The 13653-nt window shown below is 33.6% G+C and overlaps 1 protein-coding gene across 6 annotated transcripts in view; it reads right to left on the bottom strand.

Moving 5' to 3' along the window:
* LOC118190395 (WD repeat-containing protein 89) overlaps window positions 1–13653 on the bottom strand; it is a 139739-nt gene that overhangs the window by 54229 nt on the left and 71857 nt on the right. For 4 of the 6 annotated variants that reach the window (XM_085815552.1, XM_085815553.1, XM_035361090.2 and 1 more), the window contains exon 3: window positions 11072–11163. The exons of 1 other annotated variant lie outside the window; for it this stretch is intronic. In XM_085815552.1, coding sequence (XP_085671678.1) covers window positions 11072–11163 — 92 coding nt within the window. Of the gene's footprint in view, window positions 1–11068; window positions 11164–13653 lie in introns of those variants that run through there. One more of the 6 variants, XR_015040800.1, reaches the window with a different exon arrangement.

Below are 13653 nucleotides of genomic sequence, written 5' to 3'. Positions count from 1 at the left end.
CTAATAGTGAAGAACAACACAGAATACAATTGAAGCTAGTGTTTGAAAGATTAAATGTCTATGGACTCCGCATTAATGTTTCCAAATCCATCTTTGGTACACAAGAAATAGAATTCTTAGGTTATTTAATTACTCCTCAATGATCGCGACCTTTACCTGGTAAAGTCCAAACTATTGTTAATTACAAGCTTCCAACAACCATTCACGAACTCAGAACATTCTTAGACCTTAATTTTTATTGGCAATATTTTAAAAAAATGCATCAAAAAATCAATCTTTCCTACACGACTACCTTAAACGAGCCCGAATAAAAGATAAACGGAAAATTCAGTGGACAGATGAAGCTAAGGAAAATTTCAGTGATGCAAAGATGATTTAATCAATACAACACTCTTATCATTTCCAAACCATGAACTACCTCTGTCATTATATACAGATGCTTCAGACTCGGCGATTGGAGTGGTACTTCAACAATTTGAAGATAACGGATGGAAACCTGTTGCATTTTATTCCAAAAAACTAAACGAAGCACAAAAGCATTACAGTACTTAAGATAGAGAGTTACTAGGAATTTACCTCTCCATCAAACACTTCAAATTTTTACCGAAAGGAAGAACATTTACAATATTCACAGACCCTAAACCCATAATCTTTGCATTTAAACAAAAGCCAGAAAAACCATCACCTTATGAACTTAGACATTTACATCCCTCCATTTTCAACTGATATTCAGCCCGTAGAAGGTCAAGACAACACTGTTGCAGATACTTTATCTAGAATTGAAGAAATTTCTTTGATCGACTACGACAAAATTGCAGATGAACAAATTATGGATAAAGAATTGCAAAATTTGAAGACATCAGCAATTTCCCAGAACTTCAAGCAGTATCCGCAACCTTCTGGTAAGTCTTCGTGGTGTGTAACTTCAACGAATAATATGAGACCATATATTCCTGACAGTTATTGCTAGAAAATATTTTATCAAATGCATAACGTAGCCCAACCTGGCATTATGTCATCTGCAAAACTATTATAGTCTAAATTTATTTGGCCAAGTATCCATAAAGATGTACAGCTTTGGACTCGATCTTGCATGGCTTGCCAAAAAAGTAAAATTAATCGATACACAAAATCAAGTTTCGGTGAGTTTCAACTGCCTTCAGAAAGATTTTGTGATGTGCATATTGACCTCAATGAACCCCTACCACCATCCAATGGGAATATTTACTGTCTCACTTGCACTGACCGGTATTCTAACTGGATGGAAACGATTCCACTTAATAACATTTCAGCAGACACAGTTGCTAAAGCATTTTAATCTAATTGGATTTCAAGATTTGGGATGCCATGTCACCTAGTCACAGATCATGGACCACAGTTTAGTTCAGAGTTGTTCAATAACCTATCAAAAATGTGTGGAATAAAATTGCAACATGCAACGGCTTACCACCCCCAAGCAAATGGGAAGGTAGAGCGCCTCCATAGATCTCTCAAGATCGCACTTATGGTGCACAATAGCCTGGCCTAGACTAAAACATTTCCAACTGTTGTTCTTGGCATACGCACAGCTATGCAAGAAGACTCTGCATACACCATTGCTCAAATGGTTTATGGACAAAATATATGACTACCTGGAGAATTTTTTCACGATTGCACAACTTCTACACCACCGGATATTTTTGTCAAGTAGCTAAAAAAATATGGAAAAAATTGGTCCAAGAACAGTATCCAATAAATATGTCCAAAAAATATTCATCCCTAAAGACTTAAAAACAACATCATATGTGTTTATTCGCAAAGATAGAGTTAAAAAGCAATTAGAACCCTCTAACGACAGTCCTTTTCAAGTGGTTGACAGAAAAGCAAAATATTTTACACTAAAAATTAGTCACAGAGATGTTACAGTGTCGATTGATAGATTAAAGCCTGCATATTTCTTGCAAACACCAGACATTACTACGAAGCAACCAAAAACATCAATAAGACAACCTGTCAAACCTCCAACAGACTTACCTCCTAAAATTAACAAGTTTCCTGCAAAACAGTCGCATGTAGGGCGGACAATAAAACCCCCTATGCAATTTCGGGATTAGCATTTATATGTATCAATAATATTTGTAAAAATAAAGATTAATTTGTAGTCAGAGCCAATAAAGTCTTTAAAAACCAAGTTAAATTGATAAAAGTAATTTATTTGAAGAAACTATATTACTTACCGTAACTCATGAATGACATTATGTATTATGTTTTAATTTCTATCGAGTAATGTGATTTCAAGACACCATGAAGAATTCATAGTAAAATGACCACTTAAATTTTTGGAAGATATTTATATAAAATATGTACACATTATTTACCTTAACCAAAAGCATTTGTGTGTTTTAAATAATAAGTAATAATAATTATTATTAATCTATACAATGCTTGCATATTTTGAAAAATAAGTTGCTCAATGTATCATCAAATTACTTCTTATCTTTCCATACTGCTGCTCTATGTTGCTGAACACTGTCCCTTCCTGATGCTTGAATATTAGTACTGAATCACTAAAGACTCATACTGACTTTTGTAGTCAAATAAATTTCATTTTCTATTCTACCTGACTTGGAAGGGAAAATATTTGTGTGCTATCAACAACATAAACTAGTAAATTCTTGTAACTCTGTGAGGAGTCAGATGAAACTACTGCAGAAACCTTCTGACTTCAAGCAAGTAGGATATTTCTGACTTTTCTCCTGTAAGAATGTGAAGTGACTCTGAGCTCTAGCTCAATGGCAGTGAACCTGGCAGATGCTGTCAAGTTACCCCATAACATGTGGCGGCATGATTCGCTCTGGAACTCCTTCACGTTACTGAGCAAAAGAATAATGATTACAGAAAATGGATTGATAACTCTTTTACTGTTCATGGATAACTTTTGCATTGAAGCATGCCAGGAACAGAGATGTGCTATTTGCTCACAAACTGATTCACTTAACTGAATAAGTGAATTACTGATTAGTGAAAAAAGGAGGAGATACGGATTGGAGCCAAATTCTCGGTCATACGAATTTATGCTAAAATAGTTGTTTCTTCAATAACGAGGCATTTTATTTAATACCGAAGTGAAATTACGAATCGGGACTCTCCACATATTTTATTATGAGCGAGGGAGAAAATCAAAAGCGCATGCGTAAAGCATACAAAAAAAAATTTTTTTTTTTTAGAGTTATTGGCGGCACTGAGGTTGGGATTTTTAGATCATGCCAGATATTGGACATTCGGATCTCGGACTTTGTACTGCATATTTCTTTTTGCAATTTTCCTAAACTTTTATACTGACAAAATGCTGAGTAAAAAAAAAAAAATTTTCTTAATGAAGTACTTTTGAGTATGAGAAAAATAAAATTAATAACTAATGTAAAATAACAAAATTTATTAATTAATGACTAATTGAAAATTTTGAATACCAATGCAGACAAATGCAGCAGAAACAAAACAATACAATCTCTTCATATTGGTTATGTTACAACTCCTTCAGTTCATTTCCACCTGAACAAGTATGTGGATTCAATATAAAAATATTTTTTAGCTCTTCTTCACATGCTCAAATCAGCTGTTCAGGTTAGTTTTGTAATTTGAAGACTTTTATAGCAACAAAATAAGAAGCTAAGAATTAAAAATTGGGGAATTAGGTTATCTACAAAGACACTGAGAGTTGGCAGCTATGATTTAAAGCAAACAAATGTAATAGTATAAACTTAAATGCAAATGATAGTTATACCCAAAACGGTAACTCTTAGCTAAATACATGTATGCAGCAGAAGCTCATAATGGTCAAACAAAAAGATGATATAAATTTTTATGATTTCCTCAAATAGTTTTCCTAGAAATAAACTGATTCCAAATTTTTTGAATTTCTTAAAACTGAATTACAAAGTGAAAATGATCATAAAAACTCCATAAACCACTTAACCCTTTCAAGACAGCGTGCCTTTGTTCAAGACGTTCCCTCAAAATAGAGGGGAGTTGAAAGGAATGCTCCCACAGGAGGGAGGTTTTGCATTACTAAGCCTAACTTGAGGCGGGGGAAAATCATAAAAAAAAAGTTTAAGTCCTAACGTCACAATTTTTGGTACCATTTTAGATTATTACTTAAGCTATCATATGTGTTAAAATTAGCATTAAATAGCCTTTTTTTCTTTACTTTACATAAATATATATTTAAAAAATTGCTTACTTTAAAACTAATTTTCAAATGAGCTATTCAAATTATTCAGAACTTTTAATTGACAAAACACATTAATAACTTCAGAATTAATTTTAAAAAAAGTACAAGAAAGACTATTTACAAGAAATAACAAAATCTTTCATGGCAAGTGAAAGACAAGGACTCTGAGATCTCAGTTTATGACAATATGCCCGTATTAGAATCACTAGCAATATCACTTTAGCAAATGTATCACCACTCTCATCCATGTCACTAAATTCGCTCATTTACTATGTGAGTATATCCTTTATCTGATAAACAATGCTTTTTTGCCTTAATAAACTGGAGTCAAGGTTCTCCAAAATAAAAAGGGAAGAACGTAGAATATTATCCAAAAGCGACACAAAACGCTACAGAATTCCACGTAGTAGCCCTAAAAGACCCTACAAAGTAATGAAAAAAAGAATTCGGAGGGATGTGAGAAATGCACATATTATATCTTAAGGCAAATTAAAGAAATGAACTTTGTTGGCTTACATTATGATTTCCCTCCTTCCTTGAGTGAATCATGTTTCTCTCATTTTGAGTAGAAGGTCAAATCTGCATGTATTTCAAATCCTATGGGCAATGCCATCTTGTGGAAAAAGTTAGTTTTTAAAACACACAGGCCCAAATGTGTGATGGATGGGGGTGAACAAGAAAATGCTCTGGCAGGCTACAATGCCAGCAGGGAAATGGGTGCGTTTCTTGGTGGTACATATGCATGACATTTGGCATGAAAGGATTAAAGATAGATTTTAATTATCTGCCAAAAATTTGCTATTTGTTACTGTCAATTTGAAAAGAAAGCCAAAAGTTTACAGTAACAGCATAAAATAGCACTAAAAAACATACAAACAATGTAAATTGATTCAATTTGTGTACAGAAATACAATCATGTACCCATAACCTAAACAATACCTATAGTTTAGTGGCACCATCTCTTGACCAGTAACTTAACTAAAGTCTATCACAAATTTTAAATAATTTGGAGTTGTTTCTCTAGCCTAGGGATGCACAACCTGTGGCTCGCTGACACCTCTTCAAAATTTTGTTGCAATTTGACATGTCAGTTGTATCTACAAGGGATTGAGATCAGAAAAAATTTCATTGTTTCCCTCTTTGCTACTCATTCCACTCTCTCCTCTCTAAGTGAAATTTGGCACTGAGCTAAGTTCCCGGCTTCAATCAATGCAAGTTTCATCATTCTTGAGTGCAAAAACTGTTCCTAGCTGTAAAGCACTGTGGTGATGGCGATAAGGAGCGCACCTTGCGCCCTCCGATAAGTGTGGCAACCCTAGAGGAGAAGCTTCTTACGAGTAGCGAGCAGAGCGAAACAGGCAGGCTGTCGGGGAGTATGCGCGATGTTCCTAAATAAAGTTTAATTTTTATTGTGCACTATGTCTTGTTAATATTTATATCAATGCAGTAAGAACATAATCTGTGATATGGAACTCGAGGATTGGTGGTAAAACATAACAGGAAATTACCATAATGGTAACCTGGACTGTGTTAAATCGTATGAACAGTTCTCAAGCACTTTCGGTTTTGACTACAAGCCATCACTCAAGATCTCCAAACCAGAAGTAATGGATTACATCGGTTTTCATCCTCCAAATCACAGATGAGTAGTAATTATAGATCATTTTATAATTCTGTTTACTACTTATCATTTAATTTCATTTTCTTTAGTAAAATTTTTGCTTTTATTTTGGCTTAAAAACCTTGCACAATGTCTGATGTTTATGCCGTCCAAATTCCGGTTTATAACCGATCAGACCCATCTTTATGGTTTATTATGTGTGAAAGTACCTTTGCTCTTGCCACCCCCAAACCTATCACAGAATCCATTACTAAATATAATTATGTAGTTTCTCATCTTCCTCCAGATATCGCATCACTAGTACGGGATTTACTTATGAAACCAGACCCTATTGATCCATATGCAAAGCTTAAAACTGAGTTAATAAATCGTTCAGGAGAATCTTCTCAGCAAGAAATTCGCCAATTATTATCTGGAGAAGAATTAGGTTCTCGAAAACCTTCCGATTTGCTTAGAAATATGAAACGTCGAGCAGAATCTTTAAATGTTCCTGATAACTTAATGTTAGAATTATTCCTTCAACGTTTGCCTTCGACTGTTCAGTCTATTTTGGCAGCGGTTTCCAATTTAACTGTAGATAAAGCTGCAGAAATTGCCGACAGAATTTTAGAAGTAAATCCAACCCCAGGGACTTGTGCCGTTTCTCGCACAGTCGATCAGTCTCTTGAGGATAAATTATTTAAACAAATAGAAAAATTAAACAAATGTATTGATCGCATTTCTCTTTCTCGTGGTCGCTCGCCAAATCGCGGAGATCACAATAAGGAAAGAAGCAATTCCAAAAGGAGAGATTATTCTGTTTGCTGGTATCATAGACGTTTTGGGAAAAAGTGTAGAGATGACAAATGTACAAAACCTTGTTCATGTAAAAAATACCCGACAGCACGGATACTCTGAGATAATTTCATAACCTATGTCGTTCCTTTGAATAGCCATTAAAGGAACTGGGGGGAAACTCTGTGGTGATGGCGATAAGGAGCGTGCCTTGCGCCCTCCGATAAGTGTGGCAACCCTAGAGGAGAAGCTTCTTACGAGTAGCGAGCAGAGCGAAACAGGCAGGCTGTCGGGGAGTATGCGCGATGTTCCTAAATAAAGTTTAATTTTTATTGTGCACTATGGTCTTGTTAATATTTATATTAATGCAGTAAGAACATAATCTGTGATATGGAACTCGAGGATTGGTGGTAAAACATAACAGGAAATTACCATAGCACACAGATTGAGGAATGCCGTCTGTTGTATGGCGTAGCATGTGTGTGTTTGCATGCATGCACTAGTAAAGGGAGATAAAAATATTTGCTTGAATCAGAAGCACTGCATTAATTTGCTTTGTGTTGCTGCACTTTTGGCTTTGTGACTATAAATTGTTTTATCAGTAATCTGTTTATTTTTCTTTTCAAGACCATTAAGAATTTTCTTGTTTTGAATATTTCACTTTTTTTAATATTATTTTGAAAGAAAAACCAACATAGAATTTTTTTCATTTTTTTTCCATGTGGTTTTGATAGTTACTTGCCATGATGAATGGATTGAAAATGAAAAGAAAGGCAGCGGACGATAACAGGAAATTTTCAGAAGCTTGTACTTCAAAATACTATTTTATGGCTCAAGATAATAGAACTATATGCTGGATATGTAAGTTTAGGATTAGTGTTTGCAAGGGCTGTAATATTAAGCAACATTACGACATGAAACACTCAACATTTTCAAAGTTTGAGAATCATAAAATCCAGTCTCTTTGCCCTTCTCTTGTCGCACAAAGGAATGTATTTACAAAGGCATCTTCACAATTAGATAACTAGATTATTTGGGAATTGCAGCCTTTATTGCTAAACCTATTTACTAATGGTGATTTTGTAAAGAAAGGCATTTGAGAAAGTATGCCCTGATGATAGGAAAAAATTTTAAAATTAGAGTCTCAAAATGACAAAAAATGTCAGCAAAATAACAATACAAAGAACTGAATACTATATATCTGATGATATTAATGAACAATAGCAGATTGCTAGTACCATATTCAAGTACATTTCTCTAGCAGCTGATGAGTCAACACACATTACTTCAACAGCTCGACTGCTTTTATTTATTATAGAAATTTCTGAAAATTTTGAAACTGAAGAACTTGTTAGAATGAGTTCAATGAAGGGCGAACACCCCTTCATTAAACTCATTCCAACAAGTTGAATTGAACTCATTCAAACAACTCAGTCTTTTAAATCTGTGTTCTGCACATAATTTTAATACTGATGAACTTGTTAATATCACTACTTATGGAGCTGCAGCCATAACTGGAATTCAGAATGACAGGTGAGTCTACTGAGAAACCATTTGGATGATCGAGGCAAATATTTGCTTGAGAATCGCTGTATCATACATCAAGAACAGCTGTGTGCAAAAGAACTAGGATTTGACCGCCTAATGAAGGTAGTGAGCGATACAATCAATTTTATTCGATCACAATGGTTTAAACCACAGGCAATTTAAGGAAATCCTAGAACACACAGATGAACCACATAGTAATCTCACACATTACTCTGAAGTACAGGCTTTGAAAAGGTTTGCTGATTTGACTGATGAAATAATACCTCTCTTTTAAGAAAAGGGCAAGCAAACTAGGATGTTAAAACAACCATCCTTCAAGTGTGACTTAAGCATTTTTAGTTGAAATGACAGCCTACCTGACTGACTTAAACAAAAGACTGATGGAAAAAACCATTAGGTGTGTAGGGATTTATATTTATTTTGACTAACCAGTTAAGTTTACGCTTTCTTTCCTATAGGCCTTCTTTTCCCTAATTGTTAATCCAGAATATGTAAATTTGGTAGCACGGCTGAAAGAATACAATTTCTACCAGTATTAGAAAAAGGTTTAAATTCTGAGCTCTAGAAGGGAAAGTTACAGAGAGTGGGGAAGTACTGTACCTCTGTGGTGTGAGATTCTGATTCTGTATTTATTGAGGGTTAAAGTGGCATAACTGCTATTATTTTGCTGCAACTAGACTTCAATGCGGTTTTAGGTAACAGGATTATATGAGCCCTGGGAAAAATTCCTGGAAAAATGCCCTGGGAAATGTTAATATATTTTGAATTTTAAGTTTAGTTCTTGTTAGTTGAGTTACCGCCCAAGCAAGACATAGTTTGTTAGTGTCAAGTCGATGCACTGTGAATTTTAAAGAATCTAATAAAGGGTTCTTTTCACCCTTTTCCTGTCTGGCTCTGCACTTACTTCAGCAGTCACACTGAATGTTTAGCAACTAGATACTACAAGTTTATTTGAAAAGAAGTTATTAAAATGCAGTTTGACAGTCTCCAACGAAATGAATTCCAGGCCATAAGTGACCTGAAAACATGAGAGAGGTCTAGTGAATATGACAGGATGATACAAATCATCCTAGCCATACTCACATTCAGTGAAATAATGGGCTCGGCATTTTCATCTTTAACATTCAGTGAAATAATGGGCTCGGCATTTTCATCACAAAAGACAACATTTGGGGGGTTAATTATTTGAATCAGTGCCAATAATTTACATTATCCAGTTCCTTTGTAGTCCCACCATACACAATGTTTATGTTTGAGGATGCAGCCCCCTTTCCAGTTGCTAATAAAGGAGGATTTTTGGCTTAGCCTGTGATCTTTTCCTCGTAACATTATTATACAGTATCCACTTCTCATCTCCAGTACAAAGCAGTTTCAAAAAAAGAAGCCTCTATTTTTTTGACAAAGAATCATGCCAAAACTCAAGCAAACATATTCTACTCAAAGTTTGTGAAACATAACAGCAGCTTACATACTCAGTCTTCTTCAAATGATCATGCACAGTACCTTTTGGGATATTCAATCTCTCTGGTACCTCCTGAACTGCATAACGTGGATTTTTAGCTACAGCTTCTTTTAATAAGCCCTTTTTTTACAGAAAATAATTATTTAATGCATTTTTAAATAAAAGAATATAATATGATGAAAATGAACTTTTATGCTCTCCATTCTTAACACAACATTGAAACAAAAATTATGCCACAACACATGGTAAAATTATACAATGTGAACACAAAAGACCATATTTAAACATCTGCTTTGATCAAAGTTATTCCTTATCAGCAGTAACAAAATAAGAAAAAATGTGCTTTCATTTGAACACACTTAAAAAATGTGCCTACTTGCTAGCTAAGTTATATATATCTCATCTCAACTTTGAGGAAATCAGTGGACTATGAAACAATTAAAATATGCAAAATATCAAAGAAATTAATATTAAATCTGGATATTTTAACTAAAATTATTACTTAATTGCCTGCTCTTAATCAACTTATCGTAATGTAACATTAGGCTTAGATCATAAAATTAATTTATATTTCTCTACCCCAATATATTTGGCTGAAAAAGTCCCACTATCCCTTAATTTCATTCAGTGCTTACTATTTGAATCCGCACTGTCAATTCCAAAATCTCCGGCTCTTTCTTCACTCTTTGCTACTTTTTACCAATAATGTTCTTATCTTCTGCCAAATGGCCAGCAGCAGACAGATCCAATGGCTTCAAATTTCAATTAGTACATTTCATATAGGGTTATATCACCTAAACTTTCTCATGCTGTGAAAAGCTATATTATCATTCAACTCTGACTAATGATTTGATGAAGATGCATAGAATAATTTCTTGTGCATAACTATTTTTCTTCAAATATTCATAAACCATCTGAAAATCACCATTATATTACCCTGGGGCAGTGCAACAGCCCGTTTCATGTTAACTGCATTCACCTGAGCTGACAGGTTACTGAACACTGTGTGCTACCAGATTTTTCTATAGTCATTCATGGTTTTTGTGCATCTTGAAAGGAGTGGTTTATTAGAACAAAACAATGAGTTATCTTTCTATGACATAAATATGGTATAAGGAATATTTTAGTTCTAATCTGTCTAAAATTCTTCATGATCTTCAACCTGAACAGTTTTATGATTCTTCTGAATAAAATAATATTCATCTATCCAGCATTGACAACTATACTTTATGAATAATACCAGAAAAGTTTGGTTGTATCAGCAGCCCACCAATACTTGATGAAATCAGTGCCTTGGTTAGGCTGCCATTTGTGCTAAAAAATGACTAACCTTTTATTAAGGAGATACTTTTAATAGTATATTGATCATTGGACTAAATTATATTTTCTTCCAAAATAGTATTATCGGTACAAGCATTACATACTAAAATAATAAATATTATATGGATTTACATACCCTTTAAACAAGTCGGGGCAGCATTACTTACGCTATCAAGCAACATAATATCATTATTAGATATCACAAGAGCCAGCTTGACTTGTTCATGGCTAAAAATATTTATGATGATTTTAGATAAAGCTTAAAAAAAATGTACAATGAAATGAAATTTTAAAAAAATGTACATATCAGGAAACATATTTCAAAATATAATATCTTCTAGCTTTTCTCATGGGAGTTCATAGATCTTTTCCATTACAGAAGGACATACAACAAATTTCTATCAAAGAGATATATGGGGCAACTTCTGAAACAGCCAAAGTATATTTTTTGCCTACTGGTTATCTTTAAATTATATCAACATCCTTTTTTTTTTCTTTCCCCTCCCCCAAAATAATTACAATCAAAAGTCGTTAATCCGGACTCGTCGGGACTTCGGCGATTCCGGATTATCGATTTTTTCGGATTATAGATCATCAGTTTAAATCTGGTAAGATGACATGCAGAAATTATAAAATTAAAAATATGAAACCTTAATTTATGAAATAAAAAACAATTATGATCTAAAGGGTGTCAAAATTTACAAAAAAAAAAAAAAAAGGCTTAATATTTATTTGTTTACTTTATTAAACATTTCTTTCAATGTAAGTTGTTTAAGTTGCTTTGTTTTATGTGATAATACTTTCTCTTTAATTCTATAAACAGACATAATTTCTTGTTCAGTTACAAAGTTCCGCTGTTCAAGTCCTATAATTGCTGTGTCGAGAATACCGACTAATTTGTCAATTGAAATTTTTTCGTTTTCAATAACCTCTGTGTCACTTTCTTCACTGTAGGAAGCGAATTATAATGACGAGGAATTTGATTTAAATCATATCAAAGGCGGAGTACATCAAGATGAAATACTACATATAGTAAGGAATTATAAGCGAAATAAAATAAAAACATCTGCCCTGAAGATAAGGATAGTGCTGACAGATCAACTTCCAATTCATTCCGCGCCACGATGTTTCCCCCCCCCTCCCCGCCGCAAAGCAGCGTGAAATTGATAAACAGATTTCGGAATGGTTAGAGAAACAAAGGATATGCCTTTACCCATTTTTTGCAGCAATTCCACTTTTTGTTTAATGGACTTCGAAACATACTTTCCCTTTTTAGATCCTTTACATATTAGTAAATATATATCGAAAATTCTATTTGACATAATCGAAAGTTCAAGCTTACTTTCATAAAATTGCTTTAACAGTCTGCAAAAAATAATAAGCCGGATCCAATTCGAAGATTAAGGAACAACGCAATCTGCAACATTAACTGAATTAGATAATTTTAGCTTAGCTTATACCGTCCATTATACATAAAATGCACATGCGTAAACTTATTATGTGCATGTGCACACGCATATGCACAGCCGTAAAGGTCTTACGCGCATGCGTCAACACGACGCAGGTGCAGAAAGTTTGTAGCTTTGAGGTCCGGATTATAGATCATTGCGGATTATGGGTGTCCGAATTAACGACATTTTGACTGTTTAACCAGTAAAAGATTTCTGAAGTGTATTATTATATATCAGACACATATTTCTTTGGGTAACCATTTACTATGCTATGTAATGCTTTAACTTAGCTAGCTTTTTTAGATGGCAGAGCTGAAGTTGGTTGTTGTTTTACCCGTTTCATTTTCCCACCATTTTATCACATTTGGACCAGTGGCACCTTCTAAGAAATAAATAATTAAAAGTAACATATTGCATGATACATGTTCACCTTTCTCTGTTTATTAAAATAAAAAACTTTAAAATACATATTTCTTATGATTTAAAAAAAATTAATTTTCTAGCATGTTACCTTAAAACAGAAAAGATCCAAATTTATTAGCACAACATCAAAATAACTGTTTTTTAAAATGAATATTTATATATAAGTTTTTGCAAAGAATTTTTGTGATTATTTTTAGAAGTATACTATCTTTTGTCTATTTTTGCTAAAACAACTCATGGAAAATTGTAATTTTAGCTTCAAAATATTATATGTAAGTTAATTGATTGACTTTTAAAGACAAATAATGAAAGCAATTAAATACATATTATGCATATACATATTTATTAATTTCTCAGTTAAATTAAAGTATTTTTAAAAGCAAATAATAGAACGCACTATCTGTTAAATACAGTTTATAATCTTTTTCAGTTAAAATTCTTCTATCTTTTCTATCAGTTACTTTTGGCACGTGGTTAAATTAATTCTGATGACATCATATGTTTACATTCCCTTCAAACCTTATTCAGTAGAGAGTTGTTCAGTGCATCGCAAGTTTTGGTATGAGTTTTGCAGGAAGAGCAATTTTCAAAGAACATGTTGCTGGAAAAGGAGATTTTGAGGCTGAAATTAGGAAACAAAGCTGCAGAGGCCATTAAAAAAATATGCTCCGTACTTGGAGAGACATCAGTGAGTACGGATTGCTCAAAAGTGGTTCACCGATTTTCTCAACCTTCGACAAAGTCCAGCTGGAAGAGGAAATCAAGCAGAATCCTGATCAAACTTGTCAGGCGCTTGCACATAGGTTTGAAGTATCTGATGAAACCATTCAATCACATCTTCATA

The sequence above is a fragment of the Stegodyphus dumicola genome, chromosome 4 (assembly GCF_044657685.1).
Source record: "Stegodyphus dumicola isolate Sdum_Otavi_A_Nest chromosome 4, ASM4465768v1".
NCBI lineage: Eukaryota > Metazoa > Arthropoda > Arachnida > Araneae > Eresidae > Stegodyphus > Stegodyphus dumicola.
Note: the sequence above shows the minus strand (reverse complement) of the source record. Positions and strands in the feature narration are given on the sequence as shown.